This window comes from Blennius ocellaris, assembly GCF_963422515.1.
Source record: "Blennius ocellaris genome assembly, chromosome: 24".
In the NCBI taxonomy this organism is placed as follows: Eukaryota; Metazoa; Chordata; class Actinopteri; order Blenniiformes; family Blenniidae; genus Blennius; species Blennius ocellaris.
This window is the reverse complement of record NC_137673.1, coordinates 4676153-4696422: the sequence shown is the minus strand read 5'-3', so window position 1 is coordinate 4696422 and position 20270 is coordinate 4676153. Positions and strand designations below refer to the sequence as shown.

General features: G+C 46.1%; 1 protein-coding gene across 1 annotated transcript in view; it reads right to left on the bottom strand.

The window, feature by feature from the left end:
- Positions 1–15410, bottom strand: part of LOC308147752 (zinc finger protein GLI2-like) — a 48899-nt gene extending 33489 nt beyond the window's left edge. Inside the window, exons 1-2 of the mRNA XM_080520082.1 lie at positions 15296–15410; positions 7194–7302 (exon numbers count right to left, since the gene is read on the bottom strand). Coding sequence (XP_080376208.1) covers positions 7194–7287 — 94 coding nt within the window. The 5' untranslated portion in view covers positions 7288–7302; positions 15296–15410. The remainder of the gene's footprint in view (positions 1–7193; positions 7303–15295) is intronic.
- Between the last annotated feature and the right edge of the window lie 4860 nt (positions 15411–20270).

The following is a 20270-nucleotide window of genomic DNA, read 5'->3' as shown; positions in this document are numbered from 1 at the left end:
GGCGAGGCGCACGCTTCTCCATCTGCTGCGAGTGTGAAAGTGTGTGTTATTCCTCGTGTAAACAAAACGCCGCCTGTTTATTTTGGTGGCGTAGCGACACTCTCCGACCTCCCGCCGCCACGTGTGCTGCAGTGACACGTACGCTGATCCCTGTGTTTGCTCAGCGGGTCGCCAGTTAAACTAACACACACACACACACACACACACACACACACACACACACACACACACACACACACACACACACACACACACACACACACACACACACACACACACACACACACACGACTCGTTGGCCCGTCTGACATCGTACAGAAAATAAAGTTGGTCGTAGGGATTCAGCAGTCAGGGCCGTCCTCCATTGGTAAAGTTTACAGCGTATTGTTCTCCGCATGCATTTCAAACAGCACCAACTAGTGGCCTGGCATGAAAACTACATCGTTTTCAGAACATTGCTGTGTGAATGAGAAACTTTTGTGAAATGAAAATGGGAAAAAAAACAAAAAAACTGTTGTTTCCTTTGGGCGAGACTGAAATAGATTTTTCCATTTCTCCCCCCTGTTTGTATTCGTTTGCTGAGAAGTGACAGAGCTGATGGCGCTGAGGTTTCAGTAGATTTCAGGGCCGAGGTTGAGACGTTAGAGTGTGTGTGTGTCGAGGAGATGAAGAGGATGATGAGGATGGAGGAAGGCCAGTGAGGACCTTCCCAGAAGCAGTGGGATTGTTTTAATGTGCACTTTACTGTTATTCTGCAGCAGCCGAACTGTTTAAAGGTGTTTCATAATGGAGCGAATGAGGATTACAGGCGGGATGAACATTTCGCGGTTGGATTGTGCGTTCCTTTTGTTGAATTGTGCTTTTGTGGCTGGTTTCCTTGGGTCTTTAGGCTGAACTCAGACAAACCTGGGACCTGCCCCTCAACCTCAGGGGCCGCCTCTCAGGGGGCGCAGACCTCATTTGCAGTCTGGCAGAACAGGAAAGGACGAATACTGAGTCAAAAAAAAAAAAAAAAAAAGAGGAGGAGGAGAGGTGGGGGAGTTTTGGCTTAATCCTCTCAAACATCCATATATCGCTCCCAAGCGCTCACTCCCCAAAGTTGTAAATCTCCAGGAATGTAGCCTCTTGTTTTTGGATTCGGTTCAAGAAAACCTTAATGGCTGCGAGTCTGATGTGTGCAGACGTTGCCCGAAGCTTGTGGTTTCAGTTGACGAGCAATACTTAATAAAACGCAGCCACTTTGATCCCCGGGCCTGCTGAGTGGCCAAAAGGAGGCTTTTCTCTGTGTTGTCTGATCTGATCGCAGGTTTCTTACGTCACAGCGCAAGTTTTCAAATGAGAATATCTCCTCCTTCGACTTCCGGCTTTGGACTTGACTGTTATTTGCAGTAAATGCAAATTGTTGTGGATGAAAAGAAAAATACCGAGCGTTTGATTGGACATAGCTTTGACTTTCATATCGGTTCACGCCGTGTTTTAACAAGCTTCCTTAATGACTCTTTTCTAAAAAACATCGACGACTGAGTGTCTTTTTTTTTTTTTGTTTGTTTCTCTTATAAGCACATTTTTATCCAGCAATCTAGCAGACGCCTATAAATAGATTCAGATATGAGAAAAGCAACATTGGTGTTTTCACTGAGTACGTCTAGGTTTCCTTGGACCCGGCGCCCCCCTGAGTCCCACTTCAGATAAAACGGGACGAGGGCATCTTGGAAAGTCATCAAGCTAAATGTTTACAAAGAGCCAAAGAAGTGTGTGTGTGTGTGTACGTGCGTGTGCGAAGAAATCCCATTGGTCCCCATGATGGTGCGTTCACATGTGGAAGTGGGGATTCAGAGGCCGACTGCCATTACTGGAAAACTGCACATCTGATTTCTCACTTTTCCTCAAGCGAACGAGGAGCCGTGAGCTTCAGTTTATTTCCACATGTGAACGTGTTTCGATCAGTAAAGTCGTCCCACTGAGTCACTCCTCCTCTGTGTTCAGCTCGATGCCGCGGCACCGAAGGGGTTAAAATACTGAGGCTGTTGTGATAATCAACCACAATGCTTCACTAACAAATCACTTAAATCTCCCGAATGTCTTGGAAATCCCTCCATTCGGTGTGTTTATCCGCCACATCTGAGCTGAATCAGCAGAAACATCCCGAGTCCAGACGAGGCGCTCAGGCACAAATAGAAATCTCAAGGTTTTTGATTTTGATAAAATCAATAAAAAAAACATTTTCAGGACGAATTTGAGAAGCATAGTTAATAAAATGTGTATTGAATTAATGCTGATGGGGATTAGAAACTAACTTTTTAACGATTTCTTTCCCCAAAAGTCTTGAAAATGAATGTTTGAGTGGATTTTATTAACGGTGTTGCAGAAACGCCTGTCGATATTGTTTTGTGATAACGAAGGGAATATTTAGGCTGTTTGGTGAGTGGCCAAGTTGTCTGTTGTCAAACACTCCAAATGTCTCCATTTCTTCTTCACTGCTATGAAACAAGACTCAGACTTTATGAAGTAAAACCTGAACGTGTCTGTCCGGGGTGTAAGAAGCCCCATGCTGATGTCAGGGGGCTGTTTTCCTGCCCTGCCTCTCGGAGGCCTCCCCGGGTCGGGCCTCATTTAGACAGAGGCAGGAACAGAGAAAAGACCCTCCTCCTCCTCCTCCTCCTCCTCTTCGTCTTCTCCTCCTTCTCAGGAAGATTAGTGGCCGTCCTTTTGGAGGAGGAGGCGGACGCTGAGCCCCTTTTCCTTCACATTTTTCTCTGCCAGCGGGTCTGACCCCCTGAGCGCTCCCTGTGCAGCTCGGCGGCGAGCTTTGGGGGCCGGCGCTTCCAGCCGCCATCAATTACTCACTGTCCAGCGGCCCCGATAAAGAAGCCCGTCCTTATCGCCAACCCACCTCGCTTAAAATACTGTTTACAGAGCCGAGCGCCGTCTCCATTCATCTCGCCAGGCGGCTCTTTGTTCCTAACAGGCCGGTGAGGGCAGACGTCACGATCGGTTTTAATCCCAGGCGCTTCGATGTGTTGGCGTCTCAGCCGACGGCAGAGCTGAATTCCCCAAAACGCCGGGAAAGTTCCTGCTCGATCCAGTTTTAGAGAAAAGCCGCCACCATTCTCCGTATTAGTGGGATGATGTAAGACGTGAAGACATGCTAATGGATTTCAGGTCATTTCATCGTACAGCGACATGGAGTGAAAACCTGTGTGCCCCCCCCTGCCGCCCGGGGCGGCCGAGGAGGTGCTAAGTACTTAGGGTCCGTCCCCTGGACCCGCCGCGCTCAGCAGAAAGACCTGGGAGGCTGCAGGGTGGGAGTCCAGGGGGGGCGGGGGGGGGGGGGCTGAGCAGCGCACATCAATCTCCTTCTCCAATGACAAACTCACTCTCAGCAAGATGTATGTCATGAGCCACCAAAGCCAGTTAATCAAATCATTAGCGTTTCCTCTGGCCCAGTTCACTGAGAAAACAACATTCATTCAGGGAAGTCTGCGTCGGGGAAGGATTTAAAGGTCGCACGTCTCCTGAGCAGCTCTCCAGGTTTCTTCTCATCAGTTTCAGACGAGGAAATGAAAATGTGAGAAAACAAACAAATATTTTGCCTTTATCCACGGGACAGAACAGAGAATCACGTCTGTAGCTTCTGACAGCCTGGAGGTGAGAGTAATTCACATTTACATTCATCCAGCCTGTCAGGCTGAGGACTGACTGGACGTCACAGTCAGTCTGTTCGTCCACGTTTGCTTTGAGTTCATCTTCACCGAGAGCCTCGGCCATCACAATGTTTCTACTTACGTGATCAGTGACGCTGGTTCTTCTTGGACACACTGGACATTCCTACAGCACGATACAGCATCAAAATAGTTTATTATTTAGGCTTTATTGCCAATGTTCTGAGGTAAAATAAGACAAATTGCACCTTTAAGGGTCAGGTTTACACATAATGTGTTTTTTTTTTCCCAACCACCTGGAAAAGGGAAGGATTTTTGAAAAGGCAATAACTCTAAATTTAGCCAATCTGACGCAAATCAGATTCCACCCGAACCATCATGAAATGTCCCGGAGAGTATATATGTATATAAACGGAGGGACATTTTTATCCCTAATCCGGGGCGACTGTAATCCTCGGCGGGGCCGCGGTCCAGAGCCTGACACATACATCATCAATAAGCCTGGATCCTTTGTCATTTCCTGCTTTCCTCAATATTATTTTTTCTCTAAATACTCTCAGTTATTACAAATGGGCTGGAAATCATCGAGGTCCCCGAGACGGCGTAAATCTGCGACTGTGGCCCGGCGCGTGCGAGCAGACAGATGCGCGCTGTCACAGGAAATACAGGCGCTCATTTGAATCTATTAGCGGCGGCGGCGAGGAGGCGAGGAGGAGGAGAGGCGCTCGGAACGAGACCCGGGCCCAGGTCTGGTACACGACACCAGATCCGGGCCCAGATCCAGTTTTATTTCCTGTCAGCCTGCTTCCTTTCCTCTCCAGAATAAATAAAAGTGCAGGCGGGGGCTGAGGGCGTCCCGCCGCGGACCGGGGGGGAGGGGGGGGGGGGGGTCATCAGGACGCAGCAGATAGGAGCACCTGGGTCCATCCTAATTGACTCGGAGCGAAGCGGATCCACTTTTTAAACAAAGTGACTCTCACTTGAGCTTCATTATACGCGCACCCCATTTCCATAGGCCTCTGGGAACGGGACCTGGGCTGCTCACATAAAATAAATGACCGCTCCATGATAAATGGTTCTATTAGCAATCCAGATTGTTAAACTGTGATATAACAGATCGGAGAGGGGCGCCGGGGCCCATTCATTTTCCTCCCTTCTGCACACATGCACCGCTGTAAATAGCTTGTTTTTATGTGTAAATAACATATTAAAACTCGGCATTAGCCGTGTGCTTTGATAGAGAGGAAATTGTTCTAAATAAATAACGCGAGACGGGAATATAAAACAGGGCGGGCTGTTATACAGCCGCCGTCGGAGCTCAGAGGTGGGCATGACGGAGGTGTCAGGAATCCTGCAGCCGACAGTAAACCATCGCGTGACAATAAAAGCCCCCGAGCAGCGGCGGTATATTACACCGCTGTGTGTTTTCCTGTGTTTTGGGAATTCGCTCTCAGGTTCAAGGACCTCGACTCGTCTGATGCTGCCGACTTATCGGGAGCCGGCAACAGGAATAATAATGCATATTACCTCAGTAAGTAATTGCTCTGTCTGCACACGCTGGCAGACGCTGCTGGTTTTTAGCGCCCGTGCCGATATCTGATTGGTGGAGACGGGAGCGGCCGAGAATCGAAGCCTCTTGTTTATTTAGAGATTAAAATACGAGGCTCTTCCTGGTGAGCTGATAGGGGTGAAGAGTTATGGAGAGAGTTTTTTATTTGGGCTCTGGGAAGATTACAAACTGCGGCCGATCGTGGAAACAAGCAGGTATTAATATACGACGGTGACCAAGTTCAGGTGAGGTCAGGTCGGGGGTCAAGGGACCCAGAGACATGCAAAACCAAACTTATTATTGCTTCTGTGCTTGACTTATGACTTGAGTTTTCCAGAAGCCGCAGAGTGCCGGGGCCTTTCAGCGCCTTGGAAAGTGAGGAAACAAACCATGACTGTATGGGCGGAGTGCGAACGCTTCTTTATAGACGTGTTCATCTCACCTGTGTCTGACCTCTGGTCGCTTCTTACCCGAGGCCACAATCATGGCTTTAAAATTGTGAAGCTAAATTAACCCACAAAGTGTCGCTGGATAACTAAAAGAGATTTGAACCAGACTTAATATGTTGATTTAAAAAAAATAGACGGGTTAAGTTTGAGCCAATAAAAGTGTTTGGTTTGACCCCCCTCGGCATCATGGGAACTGCAGAGTAATCCAATAACGCCGGGGACTTTGTTCAAATATTGAAAAGCTGGTGTCCAGAAGTGGAACACTTGTACGCGCCAGCTGTCCTACATTGATCTCCTCATATGAACAATTAATGCAGATTTCTTCATCGTGGCAGGCCACCAAGTTCTTCATTAAAGAAAAGAAATGTCACTTAAACCACCGGCTGCATTTACATTTCAAAAAGTGGCCCCGTCACTCTGCATCCATGTCGTCCTCCGCAGGCCCCAGAACTCCTGCCTTTCACACTCTGGAGGTACGAACGGGGTCTTTTAACCTCATTACGGCGAGCTTTCATCACGCGTTCACTGACATCTTTAAAACATGCCTCCCTCTCATGTCACTCTCACCTCCGCTGCATCACAGGAACGCCCCGGCGGGTCGCCGCCGTGCTGAATGTGGGTCAGAACTCTGACAGGTGAAGCTACTGTACCGACACTCCTCGGCCCCGTCCACCAGCATTTTTTTCTAATGGCGAACAAACCAGTAGATGTTGGGATTTCACAAGTACAAGTAGGAAATGAACGCCCCTGGAGACAGAGTTGACAAAATAAGAGAGCAGTTGTCTTCCTCCGCCATCGTTTGGCCTCCACATCCAGCTTTGTCTGCTCTTGATCAATTAATGAGTGAATCTTTCTAATGGCAGGCCACCAAGTTCTTCATGAATGAGTAAAAATGTCACTAAATCACACGTTTAATTTGCATTTCAAAGGCGGCCCATCAGCTTGCATCTCTGTGGCTCTCTGAAGCTCGGTGTCGTCCTCGCCTCAACCTTTTTTTTTTTTTTTTTTTTTTTAATACTCTGGAGGTAAGAACAAGGTCTTTCAGCCTCATTATGCCGAGCTTTCATCACACGTTGGCTGACATCTTTAAAACATGTATTCTCTCCCTGCCTCCCCGGCGAGAGCGGATCGCTGCTACTCTTCATTTAGTTCAACAACACAAACACTGGTTCTCACCTGCGCCCCCCCACCACCCCCCACCCCCCTCCCCCCAACGCTGTCACGTTATCTATTCATCAGCGTTTACGGGCCCAAACGGCGCCACACTCCTCGACTGTACTCGTCCGCGGTAACGAGGCTCTGTTTAGGATTCCTATCAGACGTCTGCTGCGAGTCACCTCTGACTGCTGCTGCCGCCTTATCGGGCCCGAGGAGAGCGCAGAGCGCCGCTCCTGAGATGCCGCCTTATCTTTGAAATGCATATTTCATCAGAGCCCCCCCCCCCCCCCCCCCGGCTCATGAAGACACACGTGCAGCTTCACTGGACACCAAGTTCTCGCCCGGCTCGGAGAAAAGTTTGAGGAAGCGTCTCACCTCTGGTGTCGGAGGGCGACGGCTTCTTCGGGAGGTCGGCGAACCGGCTGCTGTCCATTTTGTCTTTTTTGTCCCTGGACGGCGACGTCTCCATGGCGGACGCTGAGCCCTGCGGAGGCACAAAAGGAGCTGCTGAAGCCGAAGCGGTGGAGGGCACTCAGGGTGGCGGTTTAAGAGGAGACGAGGACACTCGAGTCCCCGCCTGGAGGCACTTCTGCCGGAGACAAACACTGGAGACAACTGGACCCACGGCTCGTGTGTTCGAGTGTTTGACTGTGAAACAGGAGACAAAGCTGAGCAATGATGTTACGTTTGATTTGTGGGCCCTTGGTGAAAAACCCGAGATGAAAACTAAAGATGTAAATCCAACAAACCTCAACTGAAGCAAATGAGTTGAGAAGAAAATAAGATAGAAGTGATTGAATGATATCCATCCTGCTTCTTTAGAACCTCCACATCATTTCATGTGGTTTTAAAAGTGACTTAATCACTCAGGATGCTGTTATTAAACAAAAACAAAGAATGGAGGCCTTGTAAAGTAGTTCATTAAGTCAGTGGTTAATGATCTTCTATTTGTGGTTTTACTGCTCCGGCAGCCTGGAACCAACATTCACACCTTCATTCACGCATCAGCGGTTCCCTCTCACTCGTGTTTGGAATCGAACCCCCAACCCTGGACTGGAAGGCTAAACCATGTGCATTAAAGCACACAAAGCTTAATGAAATAATGTCGATTGTTTCTGGAGTTCTTAATCCTCCGGGCCTGCAATTCACGGCTCCACTTCCTGCGGTGGCGGTGGCGGTGGGGTCAAAGGGGACGGAGGATAAGGAGGCGGGGGTCTCCGCTGGCTTGTCATCAAAGTTTATTTGACTATTGACCTTTTCACCAGCGCCATTCAGGCCGGCTCTGTGGCTCCAGCAGTTGGAACAATACGACTTTATCTTCAAAGCGGCGATGGAAATGAGGAGCTCTTCATTCAGCTGCTGCAGTGGAGCTTTAAGGAGCAAGAACACCAAACATCTGGCGACCCGGGTCCCACCGTGTGGCGCTTCTTAGACGATTAGACGACAACCGGAGCAGCAAATCGAGTGTCAATAAATGTGGTGGACAGGAGCGTCTTGGATCTCAATCACAAGCTTCCTTCTGCTTGAAAATTGGACTTGTGAGCAAAAGCACATCCACTCCTAATTAAAATGGCTTGAAGCCAGAAGGAATCTAAAAACTCAATAATGTATTTAAAACTGTGAAAGACAAGAGCTGTTGTTGATTCAGGGGAAACTTCGTATTTCTTTAAATATGTTAGAAAAATGTTTTAAGAAGTGATCGATTGGACGAACTGCAGCTTTAACTGTGGCGTTTTAAATGAACCGGGTTCGGGAATCGGACCCGTGACCTTTTCGTTTCACGACGCAAGTGTGTGTGTGTGTGTGTGTGTGTGTGTGTGTGTGTGTGTGTGTGTGTGTGTGTGTGTGTGTGTGTGTGTGTGTGTGTGTGTGTGTGTGTGTGTGTGTGTGTGTGTGTGTGTGTGCATGCGTGCGTGCGTGCGTGTGTGCGTGAGAGACTGACAGTTCGGCCTGGTGTCTTTATTGCTGCGGGTGAATCAGTGTAACAGGTGTGAAAGGACACACACACACACACACACACACACACACACACACACACACAAAGGCCTTCGCCAGAGGTGATATATGAGGCACATAATTGCAGGCTTTCACGCTCGCACTCCTCTGATCTGTCCTCGCAAATCATCATTAGTCAGGCTGAACATTTGCCGCTCACACGTTCAGCGGCGGGGCGATCCACTCTGCCACCGTGGCACAAAATAAGCTTCGTTACCCCCCCCCCGAATTAATCTGGCAGGAATATTGACAGTTTGGTCTGAAACTGTGAAACGGCCGGCCCGTGTAGGGAAGCAACCAAACACACTGAAGATGTTGGTCATTAAAAAAAAAGTGCAGGAAAAAGCGAGTCTCTTCACACTGAAAGTTAAAACAGCAGTGAGTTTAGCAGCGGTGGCGGCTCAGAGAGCGGGGTAATTACCCTCCGCCCCCCCGCCGCCACTCTCTGTTGACTCCTCTCAGAACAACACACACTCATTCATTTGAGGATAATGGCCGACAAAGAGATCTTCACAATGAGCTTATTTAACGGAGCAACACGTCGAGGCTGAGCTCTTCTGCTGAGTCATCGTCCTGGAATCCCTCTCCTGTCCACTCGTCCTTCTTGACATTTTGTCTTTTTTAACTATGTTGAAATAAGTCTTGAAATCTTCCTCGGCAAAGTTACATTCCCTGTAATGAACATTTTACGTTATCAGTGTTTAGTCTCTCTAACTCTTGCTTTTCCAACCATCACCTGTGATTTCATGCATGTTTTAATCCCTGCAGACCTGCTTCCTCTCTCCTCACCCTGGACGGCGTGTTTCCTCTCCCTGCAGGTGCTGCTGAGCCGGTCCCCCCCCCCACAACCCCCCCGAAAAGCTCCAGGAGACCTCGGAGTGCGCCGCCCCAAAGCAGCACCTTTAACCTGCGGTAAATTAACTGTGTGCCCACAAACACCCTCCTGACACACGCAGGATATATATTCCTCCCGCGGGGGGCCGCGACTCCCACAGACCGGAGGAGGGGATCCCCCCCCCCCCACCCCCCGCCCCCCCACCCCCCGCGTCAGGGAAACAAATGCCTCTGCTTTCGAGGTGCCGGGGCGCCGTTTGGCTCATCACGGAGTGTAACCGGCAGCCCGTGTCCCCCTGAATTATTAGAGCCGCTCTTGTCAAGCAAACAAATGACTGTGTCTCCGCTCCAAAGGTCACGGCGTCGCGGAGTGAAATCACGGAGCACGCAGTCAATTCCTGGGCGCCGTCCCCCTCTGGAAGGGCCACTTGCTGGAATTTATGGCTGGGCCCTGCACCTATTCTCCTTTGAATAATAGCTATCCCGTAAAAGAAGCCCAGGTCGGTGGCGAACGGGTCTAAAATAGGATACAACGGAACAGGGGGTTGTTTATTGCGGGAGCACAAATACAGGCGAACAGTGACATTTGAATTTATACCCACTTGTTCCTCTTAACTTGAAGAAGCAGCCCCCAAAAAAAATCCCCGATCTGAAAGCTAAAAACGGAGCGCAGGGGAGAGCGGCGCCGCTCCCCCGAGGCCCGGCATGATGAAGCCTCTTGTTTGTGTTTCCTGCTTCGCCATTTGTCCCGCGGTCGATAACAAACCCCGCCGCCGATGCTCCGCCTGGATGTTCAATATCCTGTGGCTGAGCTCCTGCCGCCCCTCGCCAACAGCAAACAGATGTGTGCGGGCGAGTTCAGAGGAGAACCCCCCCCCCACCTGAGCGCCCCCGCTCGCCCTGACCTCACGTTTCCTCCACTTCAATCCCAAAACGCTTCCTGGATGAACGTAGAGAGGAATTCCAGACGTTTGTCATTATTTCACATTCTGCTGCGATGAAGCTTCAACTCAATAAAAACTGCTTTCGGCACAAATCCGCACATGATTCCAGGACCGGTTCGATGAGCTGGTGCTTATCAATGACGTGGACTGGAACTTATTCAATTCTACGTCATTTTTCTTTATTCTCCTGCAGATACAAGAGGCCTGTTTCACCTGAGATCATTTATATGTTCGTATACTTTCATACAAACGTCTAAAAACGTTCGAATAAGATATTCTCAATCTGACTTTTGAAACATTTTGCTTCATGTATGTTTTTGCCTCTAATTTCACCTACAAACGCATTTAGTTTTTCTTCTTCTCTGAACCTCGTTGGATTGTTTTAGAATAAATGTTAAATGTTTCCAGCTCAGTGGAGTTTCAGCAGGTCGCCGCAGTTCGTCACTGAACCCCCTCCTCGTGTCTTTGCAGCTTTGATCCCGACACGTTGGACAGACAGACGGTCCGGCCGTGGCGAGGCGACGGCGAGGCCGCTCGCTGTTTTACGGCCTCGGTTCGGACCGCAGACTTCCTCTCTGACCCCCTTTATGGTCGACGCTCACGGTACGTCTGAACGTGTGTGTGTGTGTGTGTGTGTGTGTGTGTGTGTGTGAGAGAGAGAGAGAGAGAGAGAGAGAGAGAGAGAGAGAGAGAGAGAGACAGAGAGAGAGAGAGAGAGAGAGAGAGAGAGAGAGAGAGAGAGAGAGCGAGAGCTCGTCTGGAACTCAAAGTCTCATACTGAGTCTCTCGGGGGGGGTGGGGGGGGGTAAATAATAAGTCAATAAATAAAATAGCGGTGGAGGAACGCTTGGTGTTGGAGGTCGTCCAAACTCCTCCAGTCAGAGCACATGTTCACACTTTGGTCACAGGCGTGAGCAAATGGTCCAATTTATGACGACGGAGAAGAAAATTTGCACCTTGGAAGGACAGCTGGTGTGTGTGTGTGTGTGTGTGTGTGTGTGTGTGTGTGTGTGTGTGTGTGTGTGTGTGTGTGTGTGTGTGTGTGTGTGTGTGTGTGTGTGTGTGTGTGTGTGTGTGTGTGTGTGTGTGTGTGTGTGTGTGCGCGCGCGCTTCTCACGTCATAAAAACATTCAGGTCGGATTATAAAAGCAGGTTTTAGCGTGACGTTACACGAGAACGAGCAGGTAAACAGAACCAGACGGGAGGAAGAAAAGAAAAGCTGCTCTCACTGACTGGATGATGGAACTTGTGTTTCGTTTCGTTTTTCTATCTCCTCATCATCATCATCATCATCATCATCGTCAGTTCATGGCAGTGAAACGATGCTGCTGTAATTCACCAGACCTTCACCACTTGCAGTCGTGTTTCTGTGAACTGCGCTTTTATTCAAGTCGTTTTTAAGACGGATAATGTGCAGATAAATCATGTGTATTAATATCTACACTCTTTACCGTCATATCATGGTGTCTTTTTAACTTTTTACATGAAGGCCTTGTGGAACTCTGAGATAAACATGATTTCAGAAGCTTCTCCTCCCAATTTATTATCTTTAACGTTCAAATGTAACATTAAACTAATAGACATTCCTGCCGCCAGTCAGTTACTTAATAACGTTCATAACTTGTAGAAATTGTTCACTACGTCGTGGAATTTATCAGACGAAAGCTTTTTTTGGGTGCGACATGATGAAAAACATGCGACTTTATTTGGTTTTTCCAAAATATTCAACCGGCAGAAATGTGAAAAGTAAAAAAAAAAAAGTGAGAGTAACTGTGGAGTTGATATGTTTAATTTCCTCCAGTAAGTTAAAATACCAGTAAAGATGTAAATAGAGGGCGTGTATTTCAACTGGGCACGATAATAAACGTCCTGTTCTGCCCGCCGTGGCCTCAGATTGTTCCGGTTCAGGCTGATCGGAGTCACATGAAGGAGGAAATCAAACGTTGTGGTTTGTGTTCAGAGGCTCCGCCGTCCGTCAGCCTGCGGCGCCGGGGGAAACCGTCAGCGACAGCATGTCACACCTCCACCCCCCCCCCCCCCCCCCCCCACCCCTCCCCTGACCCCGAGGTCTCACTGAGCTCACAGAAAAACGCTGAAGAACGCCACGTGTCCCCGCAGGGACGCCGCATGGCGAAGGGATCGGAGGAGGAGAAGTTTGAGGAGGCACTAATGATAATGGCGACCGCGGGATGTGTCGGCGTGTCGACACGTCCCGGACGGCGCCTCTCCTCTCGCAGCGAGGGGCATCCTTCACATCCCGCACTGATCTGTCGGGCTGGCGCCGCCGCCGCCGCCCCTGCAGGAGTTAATTAACAGACGCTTCAAAGCTCGTCCCGAGGAGGAGCGGCGGCCCCCGGACCTTTGATTTCCGCGCCGTTGCTTGAAACACAAACGCGTTTTCATCATGTGGATCCGCCTCCCTCCGTCCGGGGACGTTCCCGATGTCCTCCTTGACGGGGGGACGTTCAGACAAACTCGCTAAATAAATGTTTGTAGAGGAGGAGGAGGAAGAGGAGGAAGAGGGGGGCCTCCGACATCGTTCGTGACTCCTCGTGTGTTTCGCTGTCAAAATAATGGCCCGGCGCCGTAGCGTGTGCAGCAGCAGCCTGCCGGTGATTAGCAGGTCAGAGAGAAAAGCAAACACAGTAATCCACTTAAAGTCAAACACGCCGGCTCTCAGACAAACTCACCTTCATCCTCCTCTTCCTCACATGAAAAACTAACGCCTGTCATTCTCCCCAAACGGAAACGCGACGCGGCGAAGCTGGACGAGGATCAGCTCAGCTGCTCTGCAGGCTCTTCATCCAGAACATTAACATTAAGAGCTGCTGTTCTCATGGTTTGACGTGAAGGAAAGTTAAATAGTCATTAAAATATGAATAATCATTGGCAGGCAGCTGCAGATTTAATTAAATAGATATTGGCCTTTTATTTTTTAACAAGAAAATACCTTTATTTTTCTTTAGGAGAAGCAAAAATAAAATTTGATGTTACATTTGTGAGGAAACATAAATAAGCTTTTCTAACTGGAATATGTACTGCTTTTGTTCTTAATCTGCTGATTTGATCCTCTAATAGTTGAATTACCGTGTTGTTATTGTTATTATGCACAAGGGTGATTAAAACAGGCCAATATGAACATGCACTAAAATCACCGATAAAAATTATCAACTTGCAGAATTTAGTGAGAAATTTAATTATTGCATGAAAAGAAAAACTGTAAAATAAATAGATCACTTTTTTTTTTTTTTACGCAGAATGAAAAAAGAAAAAGAAAAGTCGCATGAGGCCCAGAAAACCATTTGATTTGAGGGGAATTTCTTCTTTTCTAGTTTCATGAGTGCAGATGAAGGAATTCTGACAGTTTGTTTTTGTTTGGTTTTTTTTTTTTAATGGAGGAAAAGATGTGAACTTCTGATCAGGTGATGCATGATGGGAACCGTCTGTCACCGAACCACCTGTTCCTCAGTGTGTGTGTGTGTGTGTGTGTGTGTGTGTGTGTGTGTGTGTGTGTGTGTGTGTGTGTGTGTGTGTGTGTGTGTGTGTGTGTGTGTGTGTGTGTGTGTGTGTGTGTGTGTGTGTGTGTGTGTGTCCTTCTTTTCTCCACTAAAACCCACAAGGCCCCGGGGCCACACGGCGTAATTGGTGTGGACTTGTTGTTTTGTGGATAAGAGACTTTTGAGTCGTCACAGCAGGGAGGTTTTTTTGTTTGTTTTTTTACTTCCAATTCACATTTATCGCCCTGCCAGTCGCCCGCATGCCAGACCCCTTTCTGTCTTTCTCCCTCCATCACTGCGTCCAGTTGGCCGGCGGTTAGAAAATCCCGCAGCAGAGTCAGAGTAGAAAGTGTGAAGGTGCCGGTGAGGCGAGGCAGGATGAAAGTGACATCCCCATCACAGGTTTGGGAAGCCCCCCCCCCCCCCCCATGTCATCCTGAATAATGTGAAGGGCCCCATTATTTCTTCACATCTTTTCAGTCGCCCCCTCCTCCTCCTCCTCCCTTCTGCCCCCTGACTGCTGGAACTCCTCATTCTGCACAATAGCTAATGCACTAAAACTTTTTTTTCTGATGCAAATGAACGCAAGCAGCCATTCAGCGTTGGGGAGAAAAATGAAACGGGGGGAACCAGCCCACGTTCAGCCGCTTGGTTATTAAAAGAAGGTGCAAGGATTTTACACAAGGACATTTTTCTGCAGCTTTACTTTCACACACAAAAAAACCCAAAACATTTGTCATTAATAAAATAATCAAAAATAGACTTTAAATTGTACAAAGTGTGACTGTCGGAGGCTTATGGGCCTCCTGCTTGAAATTGCTGGACATTTAGGATGATGTGTAATAAAGTCCTGAGAAGTCTGCAGCTTTACGAGACAGCTTCTTAAATATCAGGTTGCAAATTCCTGGAATTCCAGGGTCAATGTAAACCCCAAATAACCCGAAATAACTGTTTCCTGGACTCTTTTTAAACTCAACAGGGAGAGTTTGGTTCTAAAAGCGGCTGTTTTTATTTTTTATTTCTTGTTTCATGAAGGACTTATGAGGGTAGATTTCTGCGGAGTGCTTAAAGGGATGTTGGGTGGAAAGTAGTGCCACAGCAAGTTAGGTTAGCGGATGATCCCAACGCACGGAGAAAAAGTTATTAAAGCGTCTTAAAAATGCGCAGAAAGGCGCCGCGGCAGCGCGCGAGCACATGGCCAACTCACCCAGTGTCCTCCTCCTCCTCCTCCTCCGGCTCCTTCTTCACGCTGCTCCGCGCAAACTTTCTGCGGGTGTGAGGAAACGTGAAGATTGAAATCCCATCTGCGGGGACGCGCGGAGTTTTTTTTTGTTTGTTTTTTTTATTATTATTTTATTCCCAGAGAGGCGCAGCGCAGCGCAGCGCGCGTCCGCGTGTCTCGTCCGCCGTGCGGGTCTGGACCGACTGCGGGATGCTGCGCAGCGTGCGGGACTTCAGGATGCGCCGTTCTTCACCTCCTCTCTCCGCACTTCTCTTCTCCTCCTCCTCCTCCTCTTCTCTCAGACCCCCCCTCTCCCCCTCCCTCCCCCCGGACCAACCTCTCCAACCAGCGCGTAAAACTGCGCAGCAGCAACTCAGTTTAAAGATTCATAACGAGGCCGCAAAACGCGATCAGCATCGATTAAATCCATCGATTGTCTGTTTATAGGAAACGTCGCAGCTCATTTGTCGTCGGTCTCTTTATTCCCCGGCTTTATTAAGTCGTTATTAATCATGGTTCAAAATCCAATCAACTTTTCTTTCCGCACGTGAAACTTTTTTTTCGTGCCGTTTTCAAATGTTGTAAAGGCACAAACAATTTTTTACACGTTTGAAGAGTCTTTAAATTAAACATAATGCCCAACTGCTGTGTTCTGGACCTCTGCTTTCTCACCGTGTCTCCCAGCCGGTGCGGAGGTTTTAATTCCCAAACCTCTGGACGCGCAAGGAGCCTGCTTTTTTAATTTAGGGTCGTTTTTCACTAATACAAGCTCTATTAAGCGCCAAATACATGCTCTACTAAATCGATATTTATCTTATTTTATAATATTTCTGTCTTGTGTTTTAGAACGCAGTTATGCTTATTTGAAATCTGTACAAATATTAATTTATAATATGAACCCGTTCATAATCAGTTTCATTATTGCTCCGGTGTCGTCATTTGAAGATTATTTCCGGTTATTCAACTGAACAGTGTAATAAAATTACACAACTGAAAACTATTATAAACGTCAAAATATATATTTAATATGAGAATTCAAATCGGAAATCAAATGATAATTCAGTAATATTTCTACATTCATGGACACAAGAGAACAGTACACATGTGTAGTGACATGATGTATGTTGTATTCAGTCTTAGTTCCGGTGATGTGAAGAGAAGTTAAATAACTTTAATCCCGGATTGAAAAGCTTTTGTCTCCCAGCTTCAGAGGCCGACTCGTTAACTTTAATGGAACACTGACATCTAGCGGTGGTTTATAAGAATTGCGACGATTAGATCGTTCAGGTTCGACAGAAAAACATTTGTATTTTAGAAGTTCTTTGATACTTAACTTGAACGTTATTGGGCATTCAAGGACTGATTTTATCCAAACACTGACACCTACTGGCCGGTTGTGTGTGTTGCAACCTTTACGTTGTGAGGGAAACGAGCCTCTTCAGTCTCAGTGGGATTAGAAAAACTGTGAAAGTTTGGATTAAAGCTGCAGATTTGGTGGAAAGTTCACATGTGACTAAACACCTTGTCTTGTTTGTTCCTCCAGAGTCGGGAGGCGGAGGGACGTCTCAGGTCAGTCTGAACGACACACGAGGACAAACACCACATCCACATGACGTTTTTCAAGCAAAACTTTAAATTGAGAGCCGTTAATCACATCAGATCGTACAAATCTACCCTATAAAGTCCAATAATATACAGCATGTAAGCGAATGGCCTCAGTAAACAATATTTTACTTATTTTTCAAGTGACATGCAAATCAGAAGTGATCAGAAAATTTTATTTCAAATTTCATTTGTTCTGGATTTATACTCATCGTCACAAAAAGTCCATGACCGATCTGTTCTTCAATTCCATTGATGAAGATATTCTAAAACCAGTCTTAAACTAGTCTAAAACCAGTCTGAAACTAGTCTAAAACCAGTCTGAAACTAGTCTAAAACCAGTCTGAAACTAGTCTAAAACCAGTCTGAAACTAGCCTGAAACCAGTCGGAAACTAGCCTGAAACCAGTCTTAAACTAGTCTAAAACCAGTCTTAAACTAGTCTAAAACCAGTCTGAACCTAGCCTGAAACCAGTCTGAAACTAGTCTAAAACCAGTCTTAAACTAGTCTAAAACCAGTCTGAAACTAGTCTAAAACCAGTCTGAAACTAGTCTAAAACCAGTCTGAAACTAGTCTAAAACCAGTCTGAAACTAGTCTAAAACCAGTCTGAAACTAGTCTAAAACCAGTCTGAAACTAGCCTGAAACCAGTCTGAAACTAGTCTAAAACCAGTCTTAAACTAGTCTAAAACCAGTCTGAAACTAGTCTAAAACCAGTCTGAAACTAGTCTAAAACCAGTCTGAACCTAGCCTGAAACCAGTCTGAAACTAGCCTAAAACCAGTCTGAAACTAGCCTGAAACCAGTCTGAAACTAGTCTAAAACCAGTCTGAAACTAGCCTGAAACCAGTCTGAAACTAGCCTGAAACCAGTCTGAAACTAGTCTAAAACCAGTCTGAAACTAATGTAGAACGAGTCTGAAACTATTAGGAAGCTAGTCTAAAACTAGTCTAAAACCAGTCTTCTTACCTTCTTACTTACTTGCTGACTTACTGACTGACTTACCTTCTGACTTACTGACTGACTTACATACTGATTGACTGACTTACTGACTGGCTGACTTACTTACTGACTGACTTACATACTGATTGACTGACTTACTTATTGGCTGACTTGCTTACTGACTGACTTACATACTGATTGACTGACTTACTTACTGACTGACTTACTTACTGACTGACTTACATACTGATTGACTGACTTACTTACTGGCTGACTTACTTATTGGCTGACTTGCTTACTGACTGACTTACATACTGATTGACTGACTTACTTACATACTGATTGACTGACTTACTTACTGGCTGACTTACTTACTGACTGACTTACTTATTGGCTGACTTATTTACTGACTGACTTACATACTGATTGACTGACTTACTTACTGACTGACTTACATACTGATTGACTGACTTACTTACTGACTGACTTACTGACTTACTTACTGGCTGACTTACTTACCTTCTTACTTACTTACTGACTGACTGACTGACTTACCTTCTTACTTACTGACTGACTGACTTACCTTCTTACTTACTTGCTGACTTACTGACTGACTTACCTTCTGACTGACTGACTGACTTACATACTGATTGACTGACTTACTTACTGGCTGACTTACTTATTGGCTGACTTATTTACTGACTGACTTACATACTGATTGACTGACTTACTTACTGACTGACTTACCTTCGTACTTACTGACTGACTGACTTGCCCTCTTACTTACTTACAGTAAACTATTTTCTTAAAAAAAAGGGTTGACTTTGGTCAAGCTTGGCATGTAATTAGAATATAAAATAAAGCAGATGTGATTTTTCCCTGCATTTTCAATAGTTAGCTCGTCTTAATATGATATAACATAATATTATATAATATAATAATGAGGCTGAAACTTTTCCAGAGGACTGCCGAAGGTGACGGGCAGAGAAACGTGGACCCAGAGACTCAGCACACCGTTATACATGCAGGTGTGTGTGTGTGTGTGTGTGTGTGTGTGTGTGTGTGTGTGTGTGTGTGTGTGTGTGTGTGTGTGTGTGTGTGTGTGTGTGTGTGTGTGTGTGTGTGTGTGTGTGAGAGACAGACAGCCATGTACAATAAAGTATACTGTAGCTTTCCCTGTCTTTTAAATCAATCTTCTTGAAAAGTTTAGTCTATAAGTCGTCCAAAATCGAGTAGGAAGCTAGTCGAAAGTCTCGTCTGAAACTAGCCTGAGACTAATATTAAATCAAGTCTGAGACTAAAGTGTAAAATCAGCCTTCAGCTGGTCTAAAACAAGTATTTCATTGTGTTTACTTGTACTTGACAATATGAAAGGTGAAGATTTGAGGCTGTAACTAATTTCTTTGTTCTTTTTGAACCTCCAGCTGCTGAAACGTCTCCTGATGGACGACCTTGGACACTCCATCAGTGCTGAGCCTACAAAGTCAATAATGAAGTAAGGAAATAAGCTTTTTCTTCTCACATTCTCACTGATGGAGGCATCGACGTCATTCACACTTTAAATGTGACACTTGAAGGTGAATCTCGACTCACAAGCGTGAAATGAGTCTAAAATCAAGCCTAAAGTGTGAAACAAGTGGTTCATTGTTTCACTTGTTGACCTTGATAATAATCAAGGTTAAAGATCATTGGCTGCAACTATTGATCTTCCTTTTTCAAAGTACAACACCAAGACTCCACATTTGACCTTTTTAAAGTGTTTTGATCTTGTTTTTCAACATCTTGTGACAGAATGATGTAACTGCAGACAAACATGTGGTAAACTTATCAATTAATACTTTGATACCTTGATAAATACATGTGGAAATGTAGAATAAAGCAAAAACAAAAGAAAAGGTGCATCAATGAAGACAAAATATCCTTATTCCCAACATATTTGAATTATTTACTTTATTTTGGAAGTATTGAAGGATTCATAAAACATTTCAGCATTAATTCTCATTTGCAGCCTTTAAAACAAACAGAACAGCAATTTGATCAGTTTAGCATTTGAACTTTTTCTTGTGGTTTTGTCAGTTTTTTTCTCTTTCGCCTTTTTAGTAATTGTATTTCTTTTTTCTTCACAGCTGCTGTGACAGAGGAGAAACTCTGGTTTCAGTTTAAAAAGGTAAGAATTAAAAAATGTGAAAGTACGTAATTGGCTAAATTCCTGTCGTTTTTCTTTGTCCTGCAGCTTCTTGTGTTGTTATGTTTGTAACGAGCCACCAGGACTGTGTCTCCTCCTTGTGGCACAATCATGTCACTGCATTTATTGACCCGTTTCCACATTTATTTTGGAGGAAACTTTGTTTTTTGTTTTTAAATATATTGTAAATTGTTATTGGAAATACTCTAGTTTGACTTTAGGAATTAAATAAT